A 20,385-nucleotide genomic window follows, 5' to 3' on the forward strand; every position below is an offset into this window, starting at 1 on the left:
CGCGGGAGAACCCGCGAGCCCAGCGGCGCCTGCCCCGGGCTGCAGCCCCACCTGCCGGCGCGCACCTCCTGGGAGCGGCTTCTGGGAGCCGGGAGGCCCCACGGTGCAGGCGCGCCTAAAGGCTTTGCGAGGCTCACTGGGTCTGAGAGGTCGGAGGCTGCGAGTGTCGCTGCTGAAGGCTGTGGTGGACCGGGCTGGATCGCGGATTGAGGGTTGGATCGGGGATTTGGGGCTGGGTGGGGGGCGGTGAAAAGTTGACAGGGAGCTGCCGCGGCTCGGGAGCTGGTAGTTGGGTGTCTGAGAAGAAGATTACAGGTGTGTGCCACCATGCCCAGCTAATTTTTGTATTTTTAGTAAATACGGGGTTTCACCATGTTGGCCAGGCAGGTCTCAAACTCCTGACCTCAGGTGATCCGCCCGCCTCGGCCTCCCAAAGTACTGGGATTACAGGCGTGAGCCACTGTGCCCGGCCCTATCAGTAGTATTATGTTTTATAAATAATAACATATTTTACAAGAAAAATATTTATAGTCGAGTATGTATAACCGAACTTTTCCCACTGCTTTTCTCACCAAGGGATTCTGCATTTGTATTTTGCACAGGACTTCTCAAAATATGTAGCCAGCCCTGCAGATGAGTCCTTTCCGGACTTCCTGCTTGACAGCTCTAGTAAGCAGCTTAGAGAGTGAGCCAGCAGGGGTGCCTCGCGTCCAGCCTCACAGAGTGCCACAGATTGACTCCAGCAGCTGAGAGGGTCCCTCCCTTGGCACTTCCTGCCAAGGACAGCATGGACCCAGGATCCGTGGTCATGACAGAGCAGGCCCCAACCGGCAGTGAGAAGGATCCACTATTCTCATTGTAGCCCTGGAGCTCAGGATGGAAGGCAAGGGGAGAGGTGGGTAACACAGAAGGTGACTTTCAAACCTGAGATGCCTGAGAAATCCCAAAGTTTGACTAGATTATTTTTCCAACTAAGAAGTAGAAACTTGAAATATAAATTAATGGAATTTATTGGAAAATGAAAGAAGATTTTTTTGCTTGTTTACTTAGTTTAAAACTTTTTTAAAAAGTTAATTCAAAATGTAAAAAATAATTAAAAACTGAAAAAATTATTTAAAAATTAGCTGGGTGGGCAGTGCGGTGGCTCACGCCTGTAATCCCAGCACTTTGGGAGGCTGAGGTGGGAAGATCATTTGAGGTCAGGAGTTCCAGACCAGCCTGGTCAACAGGGTGAAACCCCATCTCTACTAAAAATTAGCTGGGCATGGTGATGGGCACCTGTATTCCCAGTTACTCTGGAGGTTGAGGCAGGAGAACTGCTTGAACCTGGGAGGCGGAGGTTGCAGTGAGCTGAAACCACACTGCTGCACTCCAGCCTGGGCACAGAGCAAGACCCTGTCTCAAAGAAAAACGAAAATTATTTTTTTTAATTTAAAAAATGAAAATTAGGTGGGTGTAGCTCACCCTGTGGTCCCCAGGTGTGAGCTATGGAACAACTGGGTGTGTGCTGTCCCCTTCTCACCTGGCCTAACCTGGGGTTACCTGCTCCTTCCTGCCTTCCCCACACCTGGGAGAGCATGTGCATACCTTTACTGCCTCTGCTTCATGGGGGGTGCACCAGGGTGCCTGTGCCCCATTCTCCATCCCCTGGGCCTCTGTCTCGGTGGTGGCCCAGAGACAGTGGGCTCACAAGCTCTGAGGCCGCCTTTCCTCCCAGACCAGGCCTCCTCCTCCCAGCCTGGCTCAGGGAGGGCCTGCAGCACTCACAGGTTTCAAGTGGCCCTGGGACTCGCAGGATGCAGCAGGCCTTAGTCAGTAGGATGCGTGGTCATTTCACACCGCTGCTGTGGCAGATGACCATAGCGTGCTGGCTTAAACCACCACACACTGATTCTCCCACAGTGCTGGGGATCAGAAGTTCAAGGCGGGTTCCCCTAAGCAGAAACCAAGGTACTGGCACTCCCTCCGGAGCCTGGAAGGAGCCTCCTCTCCTGGCCTTTGCCAGCGCCACAGTGGCACTCCTGGGATCAGGGTCCCTCCTTCTGCAGGGCAGTGGCAGGATCTCCCCAGCACTACACCTTCCCCCGGACGGTCATGGAATCTCCCTCTGCCTCTCTCTTTTTGTTTTCTTTCTTTCTTTTTTTTTCACTTTTCTTATTATTTTTAAATTAACGCCTAATAATTGTACACGTGTATGAGGTACATGTGATGTTTCAATTCATGCATGCAATGTGTAATGATCCAATCAGTGTGATTAGCACATCTGACACCCATTTACCATTGCTTTGTGTTGAAAACGTTCAGAATCTGCCCCTCTAGTTATTTGACAATATACATTAAATTAGGGTTAGTTATACTCACCTTACAGTGGTGCAGGACACTTGAACTTACTCCTCCTGTCTAGCTGTATTTTTGTGTCTGTGAGCCAACCTCTGGCTATCTCCCCACCCACCCATCCTTCCCAGCCTCTGGTAACCACTCTTCTACTCTCTGTTTCTATGAGATCAACTATTTTAGCTCCCACGTAGGAGTGACAACATGTGGCATTTATCTTCCTGTCCCTGGCTTATGTCGCTTAACAAGGTGTCCTCCAGGCTCATCCATGTCACTGTGAATGACAGGACGCCATTCTTTTTATGGCATAAAATAGTTTTCCGGTGGGTGTATGTACGATATTTTCTTTAACCATTTGTCTCTTGGTGTGGACTTAGGTAGATCTTGGCTGTTTGGAATAGTGCTACAATAAACGGGTTTTTTTTTTTTTTCCTGTGGATAAGTCTTCAGTAGTGGGATTGCTGTATCATACTGTAGCTCCGTTTTTAGTTTTTTGAGGAACCTCGATAGTGTTTTCCATAGCAGCTGCACTAATTTACCTTCCCTCTGACAGTGTATGAAAGCTCCCCTTTCTTTGCATCCTCACCATCATCTGTCATTTTCTGAAAGTCTTTTTGATAATAGTTGTTCTAACTGGGATAAAATGATATCTCATTGTGATTTTAATTTGCATTTTCCTAATGATTAGTGATGTTAAGCATTTTTTCACATACGTATTGGCTACTGGTATGTCTTCTTTTGAGAGATGTGTATTCGGCTGCTTTGGCTGTTTTAAAATCCCATTATTTGGGGGTTGTTTCTGTTGCACTGTTTGAGTTCCTTGTGTATTCTGCATACAAATCCTTTGTTGAATAAATACTTCACAAATATTTCCTTCTATTCTGCTGGTTGTCTCTTCACTTGATTTTTTGTTTTTGACAGAGTCTCGCTCTGTCTCCCAGGCTAGAGTGCAGTGGTATGATCTCAGCTCACTGCAAGCTCCGCCTCCCAGGTTCACGCCATTCTCCTGCCTTAGCCTCCTGAGTAGCTGGGACTACAGGCACCCACCACCACGTCCGGCTAAGTTTTGTATTTTAGTAGAGACGGGGTTTCACTGTGTTAGCCAGGATGGTCTCGGTCTCCTGACCTTGTGATCTGCCCGCCTCGGCCTCCCAAAGTGCTGGGATTACAGGCGTGAGCCACCGCGCCCGGCCCAGCAGAGCTGATTTTAAAGATGTATGTAGATGGGAGAAGTGGGATGGCAGTGGTGCTAAGGTGCATAGAATGATGGCTTAGCCTCGGTGCTCTGCAGAAAAGCCTGTCCCCACACCCACCTGACTAGGGGAGGATGCTTCTGTGACTCCTGAATGTCCCTCACACTAATCTTGGCATGAATTACTGTGTCCGTTGCATGACAAGCTGTGTGACAACTGCATCCATTCCCCCAGGAACCACAAGCAATCTGAGGATAGGAAATGCTGCTTTATCTGTTCCCAGCCCCCAGTGCAGGGTCTCGAGAGGAAAATCAGCACAGCAGCCTTTCCCCTTATCTGGTTTCCTTTTCTGAGGTTTCAGTTACCCGGGAAAAACTGAAGTCCGAAAATGTTAAATGGAAAATCCCATAAATAAGCAGTTCCTGAGTTGTACAGGGTGCTCCGTCTTGAGGAGTGTGGCATCTGGCGCCATGCTGCTCCATTCCTGTGTCCGGGGTCTGTGGTGCCATGCTGCTCCATCCCTTTGTCCGGGGTCTCCACACTGTCCACCCTCCCTGCCGTGGTCACTCAGCCGCCATCTCAGCTATCAAACTGCATACGGCAGGACGCTGCTCAAGTCACCCTTATTTTATTTAATAATACCCCAACGCACACAGTAGGGATGCTGGCAATTCGGGTGTGCCAAATAGAAGCCATAAAGTACTCCTTTAAGTGAAAAGGGGAATGTTCTCAGTAAGAAAAAAATTGTATATTGAGGTTGCAAAAACCTACAGTAAGAACGGACCTTCTGTCCTTCAAATTATAAAGAAAAAAGGGCTTTGTGTTAGTTTTGCTACCACGCCTCTAACAGCCAAAGTGATGCCACAGTACATGGCAAGTACCCAGTTCAGATGGAAAAGGGATTCCATGTGTGAGCGGGGACATGAACAGAAACGTATTTCGATTGATGGCCGTCAGGTTCTATGTCATCTTAGGTTTCAGGCATCAGCTGGCGTCATGGACTACATCTCCCAAGGAGTAGGGGGGAATCCTGTACCAGAACACCAGCACTCATTAATAACCCCAGTGCGCATCTACTTGCCGGCACAAGGGAGGGAGGGAATGCAGGATGACAACTGCGATCATGTTGGGGTCACCAACCTGTGTCCCACCACAAGACGACAGACATAAGGCTCAATCTCCACATCAGAGGCACTCAGGGGGCCTCTGCTCCAGCCTCCTAGCCCGGTGTGAGCAAACTTCTGTCAAGTGTCAGATACTAAATATTTTAGACTTTTCTGGCCTGATATGGTCTCTGTTCACATCTTCCTTTCTTTTTGTTTTGTTTACAATTCCTCGTTTTCTTTCGTTACACTTTTGAAATTTAAGAACTGTTCTTAGTTCTTGGGCCTTACAGAAAGAAGCTGAGGGCCAGAGTTGGCCCTTGGCTGTGATTTGCCAATGTCCGTGTGACTCCGCCATGCTGCACAGCCTCTCTGCACCTCTGACAAACAGTCCCCCGGCTATGTGTAAGGGCTCATCTCCCCACCATGACCTGGAATTGAACCGTCACAGGTAGACTCGTGCAGGCTTCTCCAGCATAAGATGACTGGTGTGAGTTTCCATGGATGCGATTTCTGAAATTAGAGTCCTGAGAAATGCAGTTGCAGCAACACTGCTGAGGAAAGCCAGCCCTGAGTGCACCCGCTGCAGCTGCTCTTTCCAGAACATTCTATCTCTGGAACAGGAGGTACCTGAGGCCTGTGAGCACCACGTAGGCTCTAAGGGCCTGCTCCGAGGACCCCTTAGTCCCTCGGCACGGCTCTCAGCTGGGTTCAAGGGATGGGTAGCAGCCGGTGGTTTGAGACCAACTCCAGAGAAGTTAGCAGGAGAGGTGTGCCAAGCGGGGGTGGATCTCAGGGCTGCCTGAAGCCTAGAAATCTGACTCAGCACTTCTGCAACGCGGGAGACGCCCTGGCCTCCCTGAGCGGGAATCCCTGGGGCTGAGGTGAGGCCTCCTGGGTCTGGGTCAAGGGAGAGAATCCATTCCCAGGAGCAGGCTGTGGCAGCACCGTCAGGACACAAAGCCAGTGACCTGTGGGGTGGAGGCTGCTTTTCCCACTGTGATCTGGAGGAAGAAGTTCCTGCCAAGCTGCCACCCTGACCTGCCGGATCTGTAAGCTACTTCTCTGCTCCTGAGGGTGCTCAGAGCCCTCATCACGTGCCTGCTGCTCGGCCTACTCCTGAGACTGTGGCATGCACACCGGAGGCTACACTCACATCCTTGGCACTCACTCTAGGCTCACTGTCTGTCCCATCACAGGAGCGGCTGAGGAAGGAGCCAAGGGAGAGGCAGGTGTCCAGGCTAGTCCAGCCGGGCCCGGAATGCCTGTGTTTGGCTGAGCTGACTGACCAGAAGGTGCCACACAGGGAGACAGTGGGGGTGGGAGCGAGACCTGGGCAGGAGGATTTTCCTGCTTCCTGGGCCTGTTCATCCCTCCGTGGACTTAGACACACAATCCCTGGGTTCACCTCCTCGCAGGCTGTGGGGTGCTGGTGGAATCACGTTCCTCCACCTTAATGTCTGCAGGCACAGATGACTTAGACCAGCATGTGCGAAGGCCGGGGTGGGAGTGAGGGGCTGGGTGATGCACTCTGCAGAGCCCAGGCTGAACAGAAGCTGGGTGGATGCACTCTGGAGAGCCCAGGCTGAACAGAAAGGACAGTCATGCAAGGAACACGGAGTCCTGTGGCGGGGAGGCCACCTTGGGGATGGCAGGGGGAAGAGTTGTCAGTTGTCCAGTTTGTCAGGGGCTTGTGGAGATGCTCTGGGGTCCCTTGGGTTCTCAAATGGATTTTGTGTTTCCATGGGCAGGACTCTGGGCTAGCCTCCAAAGGAAATCTGATTACAAGAAACAGGTGAAGTTACATGCAGTTGCCAGGAGCTCAGAATCCAGTGAAGGCACAGACATGGCAAGGTTGGACAGCGGCGCCCTTGGCAACGGGAGGGACTGGCACTCTCAGCCTCATGTGCCTGACCACCTTTGGGGACAGGAAGTCAGGCCAAAGGCTGCTCCAGGAGGGAAGGGTTAGCACGACTCAGGCAAGTGGAAGATGGTGCCCCAGGCCAGTGTGAGGTGTGGCAGCTGTCCCCTTGGCGTGGGCAGCTGGCAGGTTGACCCCTGACCCCAGCTGTTTGCCTTGCGGGGAAGCTGTGTGGCTCCTGTAGATCTTACTGTTTGCTGGTGTGGCAGTGCAGGGCAAGGAGAAGGTACGAAGACGCAGGGAGGCAGCCTGGGCTGCAGTCACACTTCTGCTGCACCCGGATCTGTGAGCTTCTCCACAAAGAGGAGAAAGAAGACAAGCCCAGGGCTGGGACTTCCTCCTGGCTTTTTTTTTTTTTTTTTGAGACAGAGTCTCTCTCTCTCACCCAGGCTGGAATGCAGTGGTGCAATCTCAGCTCACTGCAAGCTTTGCCTCCCAGGTTCACACCATTCTCCTGCCTCAGCTTCCCAAGTAGCTGGGACTACAGGCGCCTGCCACCACACCTGGCTAATTTTTTATATTTTTAGTAGAGACAGGGTTTCACCATGTTGGCCAGGATGGTCTTGATCTCCTGACCTCGTGATCCGCCCGCCTCGGCCTCCCAAAGTGCTGGGATTACAGGTATGAGCCACTGTGCCTGGCCAGGAATTTTTTTTTTTTTTTTTAAGATTGCGTCTTGCTCTGTTGCCCAGGCCGAGGGCAGTGGCACGATCACTGCTTACTGCAGCCTTGACCTCCTGGGCTCAAATGATCCTTCCAATTCAGCCTCCCAAGTAGCTGGAACTACAAGCGCACATTGTCACACCCAGGTAATTTTCTTTTAATTTTTATTTATTTATTTTTATTATTTTTGAGATGGAGTCTCACTCTGTTGCCCAGGCTGGAGTGCATGCAGTAGCACGATCTTGGCTCACTGCAACCTCCACCTCCCAGGTTCAAGCAATTCTTCCTCCTCAGCCTCCCGAGTAGCTGGGATTACAGGCACCTGCCGCCCCACCTGGCTAATTTTTGTATCTTTAGGAGCGACGGGGTTTCACCATGTTGGCCAGGCTGGTCTCGAACTCCTGACCTCAAGTGATCCACCCGCCTCAGCCTCCAAAATTGCTGGGATTACAGGCGTGAGCCACCACACCCAGTCAATTTTTTTTTTTTTTTTTTTGGTAGAGACGGGGTCTCACTATGTTGCCCAGGCTGGTGGCAAACACCTGGCTCAGGCAATCCTCCCATCGTGGCCTCTTAAAGCACTGGGATTACAGGAGTGAGCCACTGCACCTGGTCAATAATTTCCCTAAAGCTTATGAAGTGGTGAGCCTTTCATTTCATGTAGAAGGTTCTGGTGGCTGCAGGATGGCCTGAAATGAGAGGGCAAGTGATCCTTTCGAGAAATGGTTTCCTTTTATCCAGTCTGAAGCTGATGGGGGTGAGGCTGGAAGTAAGTAAGGCTGGCAGAAGTAAGGCTGGAACGGAGGAGAAACAAATCAGCAGGACTTGGCTGAAAGGTGTTGGGTTTGTTCGTTTATTTACTCAGCAGATACACAGGGAGTGCTCACTGTGTGCTTGGCACTGTGGTCAATGAACTGAGTATGCAACAGTGAACAGAATACATATGGTCCTTGCTCTGTGCCACTCACAGTTTGGCTCAGGTCCAGAGAGGAAGAGGAGGACTCCAAGGTGTTCTCAAGGTTCCACTGGGACATTGGTGTTCCTCCCCAAACCAGTGATCAGTTAGTGAGGGGTGCAGTCATGTCCGTGGGTCTTCAACAGCATTTTACTGAAATAAAATATCAGAGTGCCTTGGATGTCATAAGGGAAAGAAGAGTTTGCAGAAATTTTGTTTCTGTTATATATATGCAGGTCTGTATTGGATCAGTATGTGCAATCTACTTCTTACTGAAGGGCAGGTAAAAAAAAAAAAAAAAAAGAAAACAACCTTGTATGGGGCTGAGCATAGTGGCTCAGGTCTGTAATTCCTGCACTTTGTGAGGCTGAGACAGGACTGCTTAAACCAGGAGTTCAAGACTAGCCTGGGCAACATAGCAGGACCTCATCTCGACAAAAAATAAAATAAAAATTAGCCCAATGTGGTAATGCACACCTGTAGTCCCAGCTACTTGGGAGGCTGAGGCAGGAGGTTCACCTGAGCCCAGGGATCAAGGGTGTAGTGAGCCATGATCACACCACTGCATTTGGCCTGGGCAACAGAGCAAGACCCTGTCTCAAAAAAAAAAAAAATCTAAAAAAGAATGGTTAAGTCAAGCATGGTGGTACATGCCTGTAGTCCCAGCTACTCTGCAGGCTGAGGCAGGAGGATCACTTGAGCTTAGGAGTTTGAGGTGGTAGTGTGCAATAATTGAGACTATAGCCACGGCACTTTAGCCTGGGCAACATGACGAAACCCGGTCTCTACAAAAACTAAAATTAGCCTGGAGTGGTGGTGCATGCCTGTGTTCCCAGCTATTCCAGAGGCTGAAGTGGGAGGACTGCTTGAGCCCAGGAGGTGGAGATTGCTGTGGGCTGAGATCTTGCCACTGCAGGGGGCTACAGGAGTCTAAAAGGGAGGTGACACAATTTCCCCAAATCTCCAACTTTCAGGAGTTCTGCCTACACTCCTTGCCCCAGGATGCCCCCAGCACCAAGGCCAAGGGGGTGTCTTGGCCCTCAGCACTGGGGTGGAACATTTATACACAGAACCAGGCCATAGAAGGCATACACAGAGCCCATGAGTACCAGCCCCCATCTCCATCCTCTGTTCTCTGGGACTGCAAGCCCAGGCCTGACCTGGTTCTGTCCCTACCTGGAGAGACAGAAGACAGAAGGAGACAACCCCTGAGAAGCCTTTCCCGAAGGCCTCATTCCCCCTCACACTGTAAGATCTCTCAGCCCACACTTTGGGAGGCCTAGGCGGGCAGATCACGACATCAGGAGATCGAGACCATCCTGGCTAACACGGTGAAACCCCGTTTCTACTAAAAATACAAACAAATTTGCAGGGCGTGGTGGCGGCGCCTGTAGTCCCAGCTACTCGGGAGGCTGAGGTAGGAGAATGGCGTGAACCCGGGAGGCGGAGCTTGCAGTGAGCTGAGATCGCGCCACTGCACTCCAGCCTGGGCGACAGCCAGACTCCATCTCAAAAAAATCTCAGCCCTGGATCAGGGCCCCTCTCCAGGAAAGGTGACAGAGTGGTGTCTAAATGGCACTGTCCTAGGGCCCCGCTGGGGTAGAAAACAGACCCAGATGGCGCCCCCAGCCCTCCCTCCCCAGGCAGGAATAAAGAGCATAACACAGCGGAGAACACCGGGACAGGAAGGAAGGGCCAGCCGCTCTCAAACTAAGTCTAACCCACGGCGGTGAGGAAGTGTGGTCCCAAATCCAGCCCCCTCCCGGCCGAGCTCACAGAGCTCAGGGCTGGAACTCGGAACCCCTACCCCGACGCAGGCGGCAGAACCGAGGGGAACTTGAGCCCCGGCCCCCTCAGGGGACCCACGCCCGGGGCGCAGCTTTGCTGGGAGACGCCGCAATACTGCGCAGCCGCGGCCCCACAAGCAGAAACAGGCCTGGGCGCCGGGAGGCTGCGTCCGAGGCCTGCGTGGAGCTGCGGCCCGGCGACTCCCGGAAGACAGCGGGGGGCACTGGGCGCCCCGGATCCGAGCCTCCCGGGCGGCAGGGCCTCCCAGTGCGGCACCCGGATCCCCGCCAAGGCACCCCAAGCGCGGACGGCGGGACAGGGGACAGCACCAGGGTGGTGTCCGAAGCTTCCCCACCGCCTTGGACCAACTCGGCCCCGGCCCGGGCGGGGCTTCCCGGAGAGATTTATACCCCTTCCCTCTAAACTTCCCGGGGCTCCCGCTCAGGCCGGACAACAGCTCGGATACCCAGTCCCGCTCGAGGGTTGACCCCCCCATCCAGAACCAGCCAACCAACCAAACCACCTCTCCCAAGCCTGGCTTGAACCTGCTGATATCTAGTGTCTCCCCAAGTGGTTTGTTGGAGTTTTAGATCATTAAAAGTATTTCTTAAAAATGTAAATATTCCAGTAAACATTAAGCTTCATTTAAACTCTCCATTTATGAAATAAAAGTATATGTTCTTTTATATCCATTTTTATAAAGATCATAGTCTTTAACTGTTCTAAGTCATTCATCTTAACTCAGCATATGGATTTGTCAGCAGAACACGACTTAAAAGTGGCTTCAGAGGAAAACCAAGAAATACTTGAAAGAAGTGAAAACAAACAGCCACAGGTATGTAGCAATTTAAATTTCTGGTTTACTATTGGTTGGTTAGTTGGTTTTTCTTTAATAACATAGCATAGTCCAAATGAAGTGACCTTTTAGACTATCCTTTTAGAATCCAACAGATCGTAATTTCATATTTAATTTTAAAATATTTTAGTCAGTTATAAAATTTAAAATATTCTTACAGTCTGTAGTAACTCATAGCTATCTGTACCCTTGAACCTGAGGCCAGAAGTTTCCAGAAGTCTCTTTGCTCTTTTATTTTATCTTTTATTTTTATAACCTTCTTCACGATAAAGTAAGTAACATCAAAAATGGAGTTGTATTACTAAGCTAGAGAAATTATGAACAATTGGACAGTGATGGCCACTGAGTTCAACTCCTGTTAAAGGAGGCATCATTCCCAGTGGTTCAAACTTTGCAGTTTTATGTTGCTGGTCACCAGTGCTGAGGTTAAAAACTTCTTCTGTTTTTTTGGTCTCTGGTTGCCTTCAGTGTCTATGTTCAGGGAGAGGATGGGGTCATACAATCAACCCAACTGCCTATTAAGAGAATTACGACTTCCAGAATGGGACTTTGGTGTCAGGGTACAAACAATAACTTTCTTATTTTAACATAAATAGTAAACATTATTAAAAGCTTTTATTCCACTGTCACTAGTGGAACTTAGAATATATTAGAACTGAATATAAGAAATAATCTATCCAGATAACACTCATAGCATTTGAATTAGAATCTAAAAATTTTCTTCTCTTTCTGATTGGTGTTCATTTTGGCTTCTAATAATTTAGCATTTGCCTACTCTCCGGTTAATCTTCAGAAATATGAATTTACTGTAGGGGTTCACTATTTATGGTATGCTGAGGTCAAAATCCTTTTAAGAGAGAAACTTTTGGAATACTACATATCATCTGTGAACCCATTTCTGGCAGATTTAATTCATAATGAATTAAGTTTAGTCCAAACTAGCAGTGAGAGTTAAGCTTGCTGGTTCATGTTTTTCTCCTATGTTAAGCCAAGGCAAATTATTTTTGACTTCTTAGTTATAATCCAGTAACTTAGGGGTGGCAAAACACAGATTAAGTTTTACAGTTAAATTTTAATTATGTTCTATTTTTTGTTCATACTTAATTCAGAATAAATTTTAAAACATGCACCCTAACAGAAAAGACATCTGAGAAACAAAACAAGCAAATTAATTTTCCACTTTTACACCTGCAAAAAAAAAATGTCTCAAGAACCAGAACTGAGTAAGAATTGTGATAAAGAGGGTATTATCTGTATATTCAAGACTTCTTTTAAAATTAATTACCAAAAAGTTCAACCGAAGATTGGTGAAAGTTTTGAAAAATCCAAAATTACTGTTTGTCCTGAGGAAGAGCTCTTACATAGTAACTCTGGAGAGGGATAAAGTTAAAGGGAGTGCCCTCTAATCTGATGAATCATATCCCTGACTGCAAGGAAGCAGATGCATCTTGGAGTGTCTAACTCTGTAGTATTCCAGGCATTGCCTAAACAGAAGGAGCCCATCACAAACATGTCTTTTCATTGCATTTATACTCTGGGTCCCTAAAACACACCTGTCAGTCACCTTCTAAGCTTTACACAAATGAAAATAAATCAGACTGTAAAAATTATAACAAACCAGACATGTAACCTGTTTCTCAGAGATGAAGAGAATTGTTGTAATGATACAGAAATTGAAAAATTAAGGAACCCAGTAGTTATGGTTGAAATGAAAGAAGATCAAGAGTTTGATATGCAAATGGCAAAAAATATAAACCAAAATACCACTAATTGGAAATTAGACACTGGCCTCAGTCTAGAGATCCAAAAAGTCTTTTTGATTTGTGGTTTTCTCACTCCAAAGAAATGAGGCATGTGATACAGATAGAAAGCCTCAGTATTTCTGCTGTTACACTTACAAAAGCAAAAATCCAATACAGCACTTGTTCCACAAGCCATATGGAATTTAGAAGCTCTTCTAAAGCTTAGAAGATGACTGGCAAGTATGTTTCAGGGAGCCACATATGACAGTCCCACTGCTAATAGCTATAAAAGCATGAAACCCGAATGAGAAAATGTGAGTTATTCTCCACCCCGTAGTGACAGAACACCAAAAGCATATCTAGACTTACAGCAAGATATGCAAAGGCTTAAGGATGAGGTGGGCATGTTACAAGCAGAGTTCCTGGCTTTGAAGAAAGAAAGTTCAACTATAAAAAGAAAGAGGTTCACTTGCTACTTCTCTTTTTATAAATTATCTGATTCATTCTGGTTTTCTACTCAAGAAAATCTCATGTGTATAGTTACAGTGGAGTTATCTAAATGTGTAATTATGTGTCAAAGTAGATTAGTGCTGCTATCTAAATGACAGTTCTGGAAAACATTATCATAATATTTGTTCATTAGTCAACCTAAGTCTCACTATCAGTCTTCCAAGTAACACATGGCCTGGGAAAATAATTTAGCCATATACCATGTGACCTTCTGAATCAGCTAAACATAAAGAAAATTGCTAAAGAAATAAGCTCTAGATTCTTCTTACTGTATTCATTTAAAGATGAATTACATTTATTTAAATGATAAAATGGTAACACAAGAAGAGGGAAACAATGACTGAGAAGAGACTTGAAAATGTATCCAGCCTTGAGAGTTGCAACAAATATTATCAGCCAAAGATGTCTGTTTAATGTGCTTTCATGCATGTAAGTTTATTTGTTTGACTCAAGCTGTTTAAACTTATAATTCCATCATGGCCATTTTAAATATTTTTGGAAACAAATACATATACTTTTGCATATTTTAAAAAAATCACCACTCTCCAATGTTTCTGTTGAATCACACTTTTACATTATGTTGTTTAATAAAATATGGTAAGTTTTGACATGTATGATTTTATCATATAAGTAGCATAACTCCTCAGCCAAAAATTTATCATTTGACTCTATCGTAGAAAGCTGAGTTCTGTACATTGTATTCTAAAGATAGACAAAAATCTAGAGATTTTCTTCTTTCAAAGTAAAAGCAGATGAGGCCTCCTGCTATCCTCTGAGGCATTAAATTGCTTTGCCAAAGTCACACTTTTAATTTATCTAATTTGATATATTTATCTGGTAATTTATGTAATTCAGCAATATTTAATTGTATCTTCCCTTTGGTGCCATGAAATGCTAGGTAATGCCACTGTAGGAGCTTTGGGTGAATTATTTAATATTTCTTGGTTTTACTTCCATTATCAAGTAGATAATGGGGCTAGAGAATACAACTATACTGTAAATCTTCCAGCTATAAACTTTTGTGGTAACTGAATGTAAACTTGGGGAACATCTCATTTTCCAGGATTCTGCAGTAGCAACTCAGTAGTTTCACTCTGCTCCTTGTGTTGTGGTAAACTTTGGTTCCTCTGTTTCAGTGAGCACCTTCACTTTTTTTATATCCCAGGATCCAAATGAAAAAAGAAGGATAAAAGGCAGTGGGGAAAATAATAGCTTAGTGCAGAAAAGGGAAAGCTTCTTTTCTGTTTCTGAAGCCCCACAAGGTCACATCCTCTCAATCTGGCTATTTCATGGAGAATCCAGGTGACAAAGACAGAAGCCACATTTTATGCCTGTGTCTTTTTGTATCTCTGTTTTTGTGTTGATATATTTACACCACAGAAGTAACTGTGATCTGGTGGAGAACTAGAAGTAGAGTCAGAAGCCCTGGGAAAATCCTGCAGCTTGCTTATATTTTTAACCTCTCTTTTTAAGAATTGTGATAACTACATAAGTTCATCAATGTATGTTTGTAGAAGTGCTTAGTACAATGTCTAGATTTATGATTTAGTAAATGAAATTCTTATAACTGACTAAAAAAATGTTTAGTCAAATCACAATACAATATTATCAGGGAAACAGAACTTTTAAAACTTTGAGAAATTTTATCTGTCCAAATACAGGTGGAGGTAAAACTTTTACTATAGGGTGGTGTCTGGGTTAGATATCATAGTATAAATGCAATTTCCTTTTTCCAACAGTTTAATTTAGTCAAATTAGTTAATATTTTACTTTGAGTTTGTTGTAATTCAGAGAAAGGCTTTTCCAATTCTGATATTCTTAAAAATTCTCCAGTGTGTACGTGTGTGTTTTAGTTTTATGGATTCATTGACTTCAAATAAATATTTGAACTTTTTGAAATTTATGCTCTGTAAGGTTCAAGGTTTTGCTCAACTTTTTCTCCAGTTGGATATCCACTTACAGCAACTTTTGATTGCATGAATGTACGGGTTGTTCTTTCACTTCAGAGATAACCATGATGTTATTTTATTGAGTGCTAGCTGAAAATTTCTTTTGTTTTATTTAGGATTTTCAAAGTTATGGAAAAAAGAAGGATGTGATATATACAAATTGCATGTTGAAGGGAGATATTGCCACACTCAGATGGGAATTATATGTAATAAAAAATGACAGTCTCAAAAAGGAAAAGGAATATATTCAGGAAATTAAAAGTATTAGGGAAATAAATGCTAACTTTGAAAAGAGTGTGAGACTCAATGAGAAAATGATAACAAAAACAATGTCCCAGTGTTGGCAACAGCTTAATGACCTCAAAGCTGTGAATACAAGGCTGAATTCAAAATTGGAGAAGGAAAAACACCGCACAGACAGACTGGAAGCTGAAGTTGAATTCCTCCATTCTAGACTGGCTGCTGCTATAAATGAGCACAATGAAAGTGTAGAAACAAAAGACCTAGAACTTGTTTTACAGAGAGCATGTAATTTTTCTGTACATAAAAAAATGAGTTCTACTATTTCTCAACTAAAAGATAAACATGAGTTGCTTACTGAACAATTTTCTAAAGCTGGGATGAAGTTAAATACCTTAAAAGGTAAGCTCCATGAGACAAGAGATGCTCTCAGGGAAAAGACACTGGCTTTAGAAAGTGTGCAGATGGACCAGAGGCAAGCACAGCATTGAATAAAGGAAATGGAGCAGGTGCATCCAAATGAGGAAGCTAAACTAGTCAATCCACCGGAAAGCACAACTGTGTAGAGGAGAGACTGTGTCAACTAGAATGTGAAAATCTCTTGCTTAAACAACAACTACAGGGTGCTCATAAGGAAGGCAATGATAAAGAGATAGTAATTAATATCCAAGGAGGCTATCTTGAGAGTAGAAAGAAAGATCTTCTTCTAGAAGAGAAAAATAAGAAATTAATGAATGAATATAATTCTACAAAAGAAAAGCTGTTTCAGTATGTAAAAGAAGAAGCAGAGGAGAAGTATGAAGAAAGATAAATATTTTTAACCTTCCAGAAGGAAAATTTAAACATTTCATTGTGGCTATATGTTGAATCTAGTTCAATATAAAAATAGATAGATGAAAATGTATTTACCATACTGTATAATTCCATTTTGTGAAACATCCAGAAAAGACATATATAGGGACAGAAAGAAGATGAATGTTTGTGTAGGGCTGGCGCTGGAAATGGGTCGTGACTGCTGATGAGCATGAGGGATTGTCCTGGAGTGATGAAAATGTTCTAAAGCTGGATTACAGGGATGGTTGCACGACTAGTAAATTTACTAAAAATCTTTGAACTGTATGTTAAAACAGATAAATATGTAGTATGGAAATCATATTTTAACAAAGCTGTTTTAATAAAAAACCAAAAAAATGTGTTTACTATATCAGCTTGGAAACATACCTTGTTTCCAGGAAATAAAAGATAGAGCTGACAGATGCTTTGAGTAAAGACATTGTCACCTATGAAATTGTAGTAGCTACAGTGTAATGTTCATAAGCTATGTAGTCTTATATTGCTGAAATAACAAATTTAATGTCTTTATGTTGCCACATTTTAAGACCATAATGAAGCAGATAAATAGAAATGCTTGTACCTGAAATAAGTATTTTGAAATTAAGATTCAATTAAATGAGCCACTTTGACACTTAATTCTAGATTTCCCAGATGAACTGAAGTATGTTGCTGTGTCTTGTGGTGCTTTTCCTTCAGTGGCTGTTTTATGTATTTTAGTTAGTATAACTTTATTTTGACTCATATTAATGTGACTTAAGTCTGAAAATATGTCAGTCTCACATTATGTATTTTTCTGACCACTTAATATTTGAAAGACATCTACTTGTTATAAAATCACAATTTGGAATAAATGTGGTAAATTTTAGCAAAAAATATTTGATTTAATGTTCCCACTGGTAGGTATTTATAATTTACTTTGAATATTTTTATTAATAATTAGCTCATAATTTACATTTTAAGTCTCAATGACTATCATTTGGATATAACTTTGTCCAATACAAAGATACTTGTAGGTGTCTGTGATTTGTGAGTTTGACATTGAATCCCCATTTTCAGAGCAATGAGGGATGGCAGAGTTCACGTAGAGTGGGAATGAAGTACATTGGGAGTAACACAGCGGAGAACACCGGGACAGGAAGGAAGGGCCAGCCGCTCTCAAACTAAGTCTAACCCACGGCGGTGAGGAAGTGTGGTCCCAAATCCAGCCCCTCCCGGCCGAGCTCACAGAGCTCAGGGCTGGAACTCGGAACCCCTACCCCGACGCAGGCGGCAGAACCGAGGGGAACTTGAGCCCCGGCCCCTCAGGGGACCCACGCCCGGGGCGCAGCTTTGCTGGGAGACGCCGCAATACTGCGCAGCCGCGGCCCCACAAGCAGAAACAGGCCTGGGCGCCGGGAGGCTGCGTCCGAGGCCTGCGTGGAGCTGCGGCCCGGCGACTCCCGGAAGACAGCGGGGGGCACTGGGCGCCCCGGATCCGAGCCTCCCGGGCGGCAGGGCCTCCCAGTGCGGCACCCGGATCCCCGCCAAGGCACCCCAAGCGCGGACGGCGGGACAGGGGACAGCACCAGGGTGGTGTCCGAAGCTTCCCCACCGCCTTGGACCAACTCGGCCCCGGCCCGGGCGGGGCTTCCCGGAGAGATTTATACCCCTTCCCTCTAAACTTCCCGGGGCTCCCGCTCAGGCCGGACAACAGCTCGGATACCCAGTCCCGCTCGAGGGTTGACCCCCCCATCCAGAACCAGCCAACCAACCAAACCACCTCTCCCAAGCCCGGCCGCTTCCCGGCGTCCGCCGCTTACCTGATCAGAGCCGCTCTGCCGGCCCGAGGGAGCTGAGAAGGGAATTGGGAATGGGGTCTTGGGGAGGGGGCTGGCTGGAATGTGCAGCACTAGCCCAGCTAGGGCGGGCGGCGCGCGGGCGCGGGCGCCCCCCAGCTCACCCAACTCCCGGCCGGCGCGGCTCCTGGCGCACCATAGAGACGTGGTCCTCCGCCAGCCTAGAGCGTCTCTCCCGAGCGTGTGCGTGAGCGAGACGTCATTTTGCGTCGCCTCGGGCCGGGTAGCTGGCGGCTGCGTTTGAGGCGGACGCGGCAGTGTAGGGCACACCCTGAGGGTAGCGAGAGACGTGACGGGACCGAGCAGCGGGGGGCTGCAGCCTGGTCTGTCCCCACCGATCCCAGAGAGAGGCTCAGTCTGGATCTGGGCGTTCGCACCCTGAGAGAGGGGATCAAAGCTCCCCTGCGGGCCCGAGGAAGAAGAGCAAGGTTGAGGACTGCCTCGGCTCACCAGAGTAGTCTGGAGGCAGGCCTGCAGGCGCGTCCCCGCTCCGCAGCTCCAAACTGAGGTATCTACACCTGCCGCAGGCATTAAGATGGCTGGTTATGCCACTACTCCCAGCCCCATGCAGACCCTTCAGGAGGAAGCGGTGTGTGCCATCTGCTTGGATTACTTCAAGGACCCCGTGTCCATCAGCTGTGGGCACAACTTCTGCCGAGGGTGTGTGACCCAGCTGTGGGGTAAGAAGGACGAGGAGGACCAGAACGAAGAGGAAGATGAATGGGAGGAGGAGGAGGACGGGGAAGCGGTGGGGGCCGTGGATGGATGGGACGGCTCCATTCGAGAGGTGTTGTATCGAGGGAATGCTGACGAAGAGTTGTTCCAAGACCAAAAGGACGGTGAACTCTGGCTCGGTGACAGTGGTATAACTAATTGGGACAACGTAGACCATATGTGGGACCAGGAGGAAGAAGAAGAGGAAGATCAGGACTATTACCTAGGAGGCTTGAGACCTGACTTGAGAATTGATGTCTACCGAGAAGAAGAAATACTGGAAGCATACGATGAGGACGAAGATGAAGAGCTGTATCCTGACATCCACCCGTCTCCTTCCTCGCCCCTTCCAGGGCAGTTCACCTGCCCCCAGTGCCGAAAGAGCTTTACACGTCGCAGCTTTCGTCCCAACTTGCAGCTGGCTAACATGGTCCACATAATTCGCCAGATGTGCCCCACTCCTTGTCGGGGGAACCGGAGTAATGATAGGGCATGTGCTTCAAACACCAGGAATCCCTGAAACTCTTCTGTGAGGTGGACAAAGAGGCCATCTGTGTGGTGTGCCGAGAATCCAGGAGCCACAAACACGACAGCGTGGTGCCTTTGGAGGAGGTGGTTCAGGAGTACCAGGTGAGAGAAATGAGGGAATGTGGGGGGCTGAAGGGAGTGGAAAGGTAACTAGGAGAGCTGGGGAATGTGTAGCATTCCTTTCCCACTGCCTCAGCTACTTAGTTGCTAAACTCTTTATTTGATGAGGGAGACACAGTGGAGAGAGATGGTCATATGGGTAAAAAAGGAGACACAAAACCATGAAGGCTGGGGCAGATTGGCTTCCCCAGAGGAAGCTGAACAAATAATATGACGGTCACTGGAAGCGGACCACTACTGCTAATACTGTCTTGTCTACCTAAGTGCGCGGGACACGAGTGACAGATACCCAGTACTTCATTTCTCTCTAATGTGAGTCCTTGATCAAGTCCCTGGGACAGGTACAGATAGGAATAGAAAGCCACAGTACTTGGAGATAATAGACATTTGGGACCTCAGCACAAACAGTGTCAAAATAGATGTATTGGTAGACAGAAATGCCAGGTGTGAGTCCTAGACTACTGGTAGCAACTGGCCACACCCTCCTCTGAAAGTCTGGGATTGCATCCTACCTTGAGTAGGATCCGTTTTCCTTCTAGAGCAAGGCAAAGCATCTTTGATGGATCAGAATGTGCCTCATATCCTGATCACTTTTCTTTCCTGGTATTTTATCATAGTGGAAGGAGTGCAGGATTTAGGATCAGGTGACCTGGCTTTGCCACTTACTGTCTAGTCTTGGGCAGGTGTCACCCTCCTTGAGCTTCACTTTTTCCCTAGGATTGTAAGGATTAAAAGAGATCACATATGTTAACCATAAAGCACTAAACAAATGTTTGCTGTTTTATTTGGCTTTCTTGTAACTTGTCTTCCCTTGTTTGGGTGCTGATATGGTTAATGCCTTGCTTTCTAGTCTTGACTTCTAAGCATTAGAAAATTGTCTCAATGACAGTGAGTACCATCTTCCTTACCACAAGTGTAGGTAGATTTGACTCCTGGCAGTGCCTACACGAAAGAGAGGTTGTCTTCAGGCCCATAAAGGTTGACCTGGATATTCAGCAGCAGTTGCTCACATCTTAGTAGTGCTTTACAGTTTATAAAATGTATTTCCTCTTGTTCTCCTATAGCAGTGGTTTTCAAATTGTGTTTTGACCAATTAGTGG

At 46.6% G+C, this 20,385-nt stretch overlaps 3 protein-coding genes across 6 annotated transcripts in view; 2 read left to right on the forward strand and 1 right to left on the reverse strand.

Moving 5' to 3' along the window:
• Positions 1-3,521: 3,521 nt before the first annotated feature.
• LOC108514157 (uncharacterized) lies at positions 3,522-18,457 on the reverse strand. Of its 4 annotated transcripts, none has more exons than XR_001881146.1 (3): positions 17,888-18,457; positions 8,183-8,322; positions 7,382-7,903 (listed from the first exon to the last, which is right to left on the reverse strand). XR_001881146.1 is itself a non-coding variant. In XM_017850215.1 (2 exons), the coding sequence occupies exons 1-2, from the start codon at positions 18,452-18,454 to the stop codon at positions 6,391-6,393; spliced, it is 585 nt and encodes a 194-aa protein (XP_017705704.1). In that variant the 5' UTR covers positions 18,455-18,457; the 3' UTR covers positions 3,522-6,390. The 4 variants fall into 4 exon arrangements, 2 of the variants coding, with proteins under 2 accessions (XP_017705704.1, XP_017705705.1); XR_001881145.1 differs by having other exon boundaries at positions 8,156-8,322; XM_017850215.1 differs by lacking the exons at positions 7,382-7,903; positions 8,183-8,322 and adding an exon at positions 3,522-6,408.
• LOC108514156 (ankyrin repeat domain-containing protein 18A-like) lies at positions 10,644-17,193 on the forward strand. The gene is made up of 2 exons (XM_017850214.1): positions 10,644-10,792; positions 15,131-17,193. Exons 1-2 carry the CDS (start codon positions 10,706-10,708, stop codon positions 15,743-15,745), a joined length of 702 nt encoding a protein of 233 aa, XP_017705703.1. The 5' UTR covers positions 10,644-10,705; the 3' UTR covers positions 15,746-17,193.
• TRIM52 (tripartite motif containing 52) overlaps positions 18,436-20,385 on the forward strand; it is a 4,330-nt gene continuing 2,380 nt past the window's right edge. Inside the window, 2 exon segments of the mRNA XM_017850218.1 lie at positions 18,436-19,122; positions 19,125-19,267. Of these exon segments, the coding sequence (XP_017705707.1) occupies positions 18,459-19,122; positions 19,125-19,267 (807 nt within the window). The 5' untranslated portion in view covers positions 18,436-18,458.

Source organism: Rhinopithecus bieti, unplaced genomic scaffold (assembly GCF_001698545.2).
Source record: "Rhinopithecus bieti isolate Rb0 unplaced genomic scaffold, ASM169854v2 scaffold_33891, whole genome shotgun sequence".
NCBI lineage: Eukaryota > Metazoa > Chordata > Mammalia > Primates > Cercopithecidae > Rhinopithecus > Rhinopithecus bieti.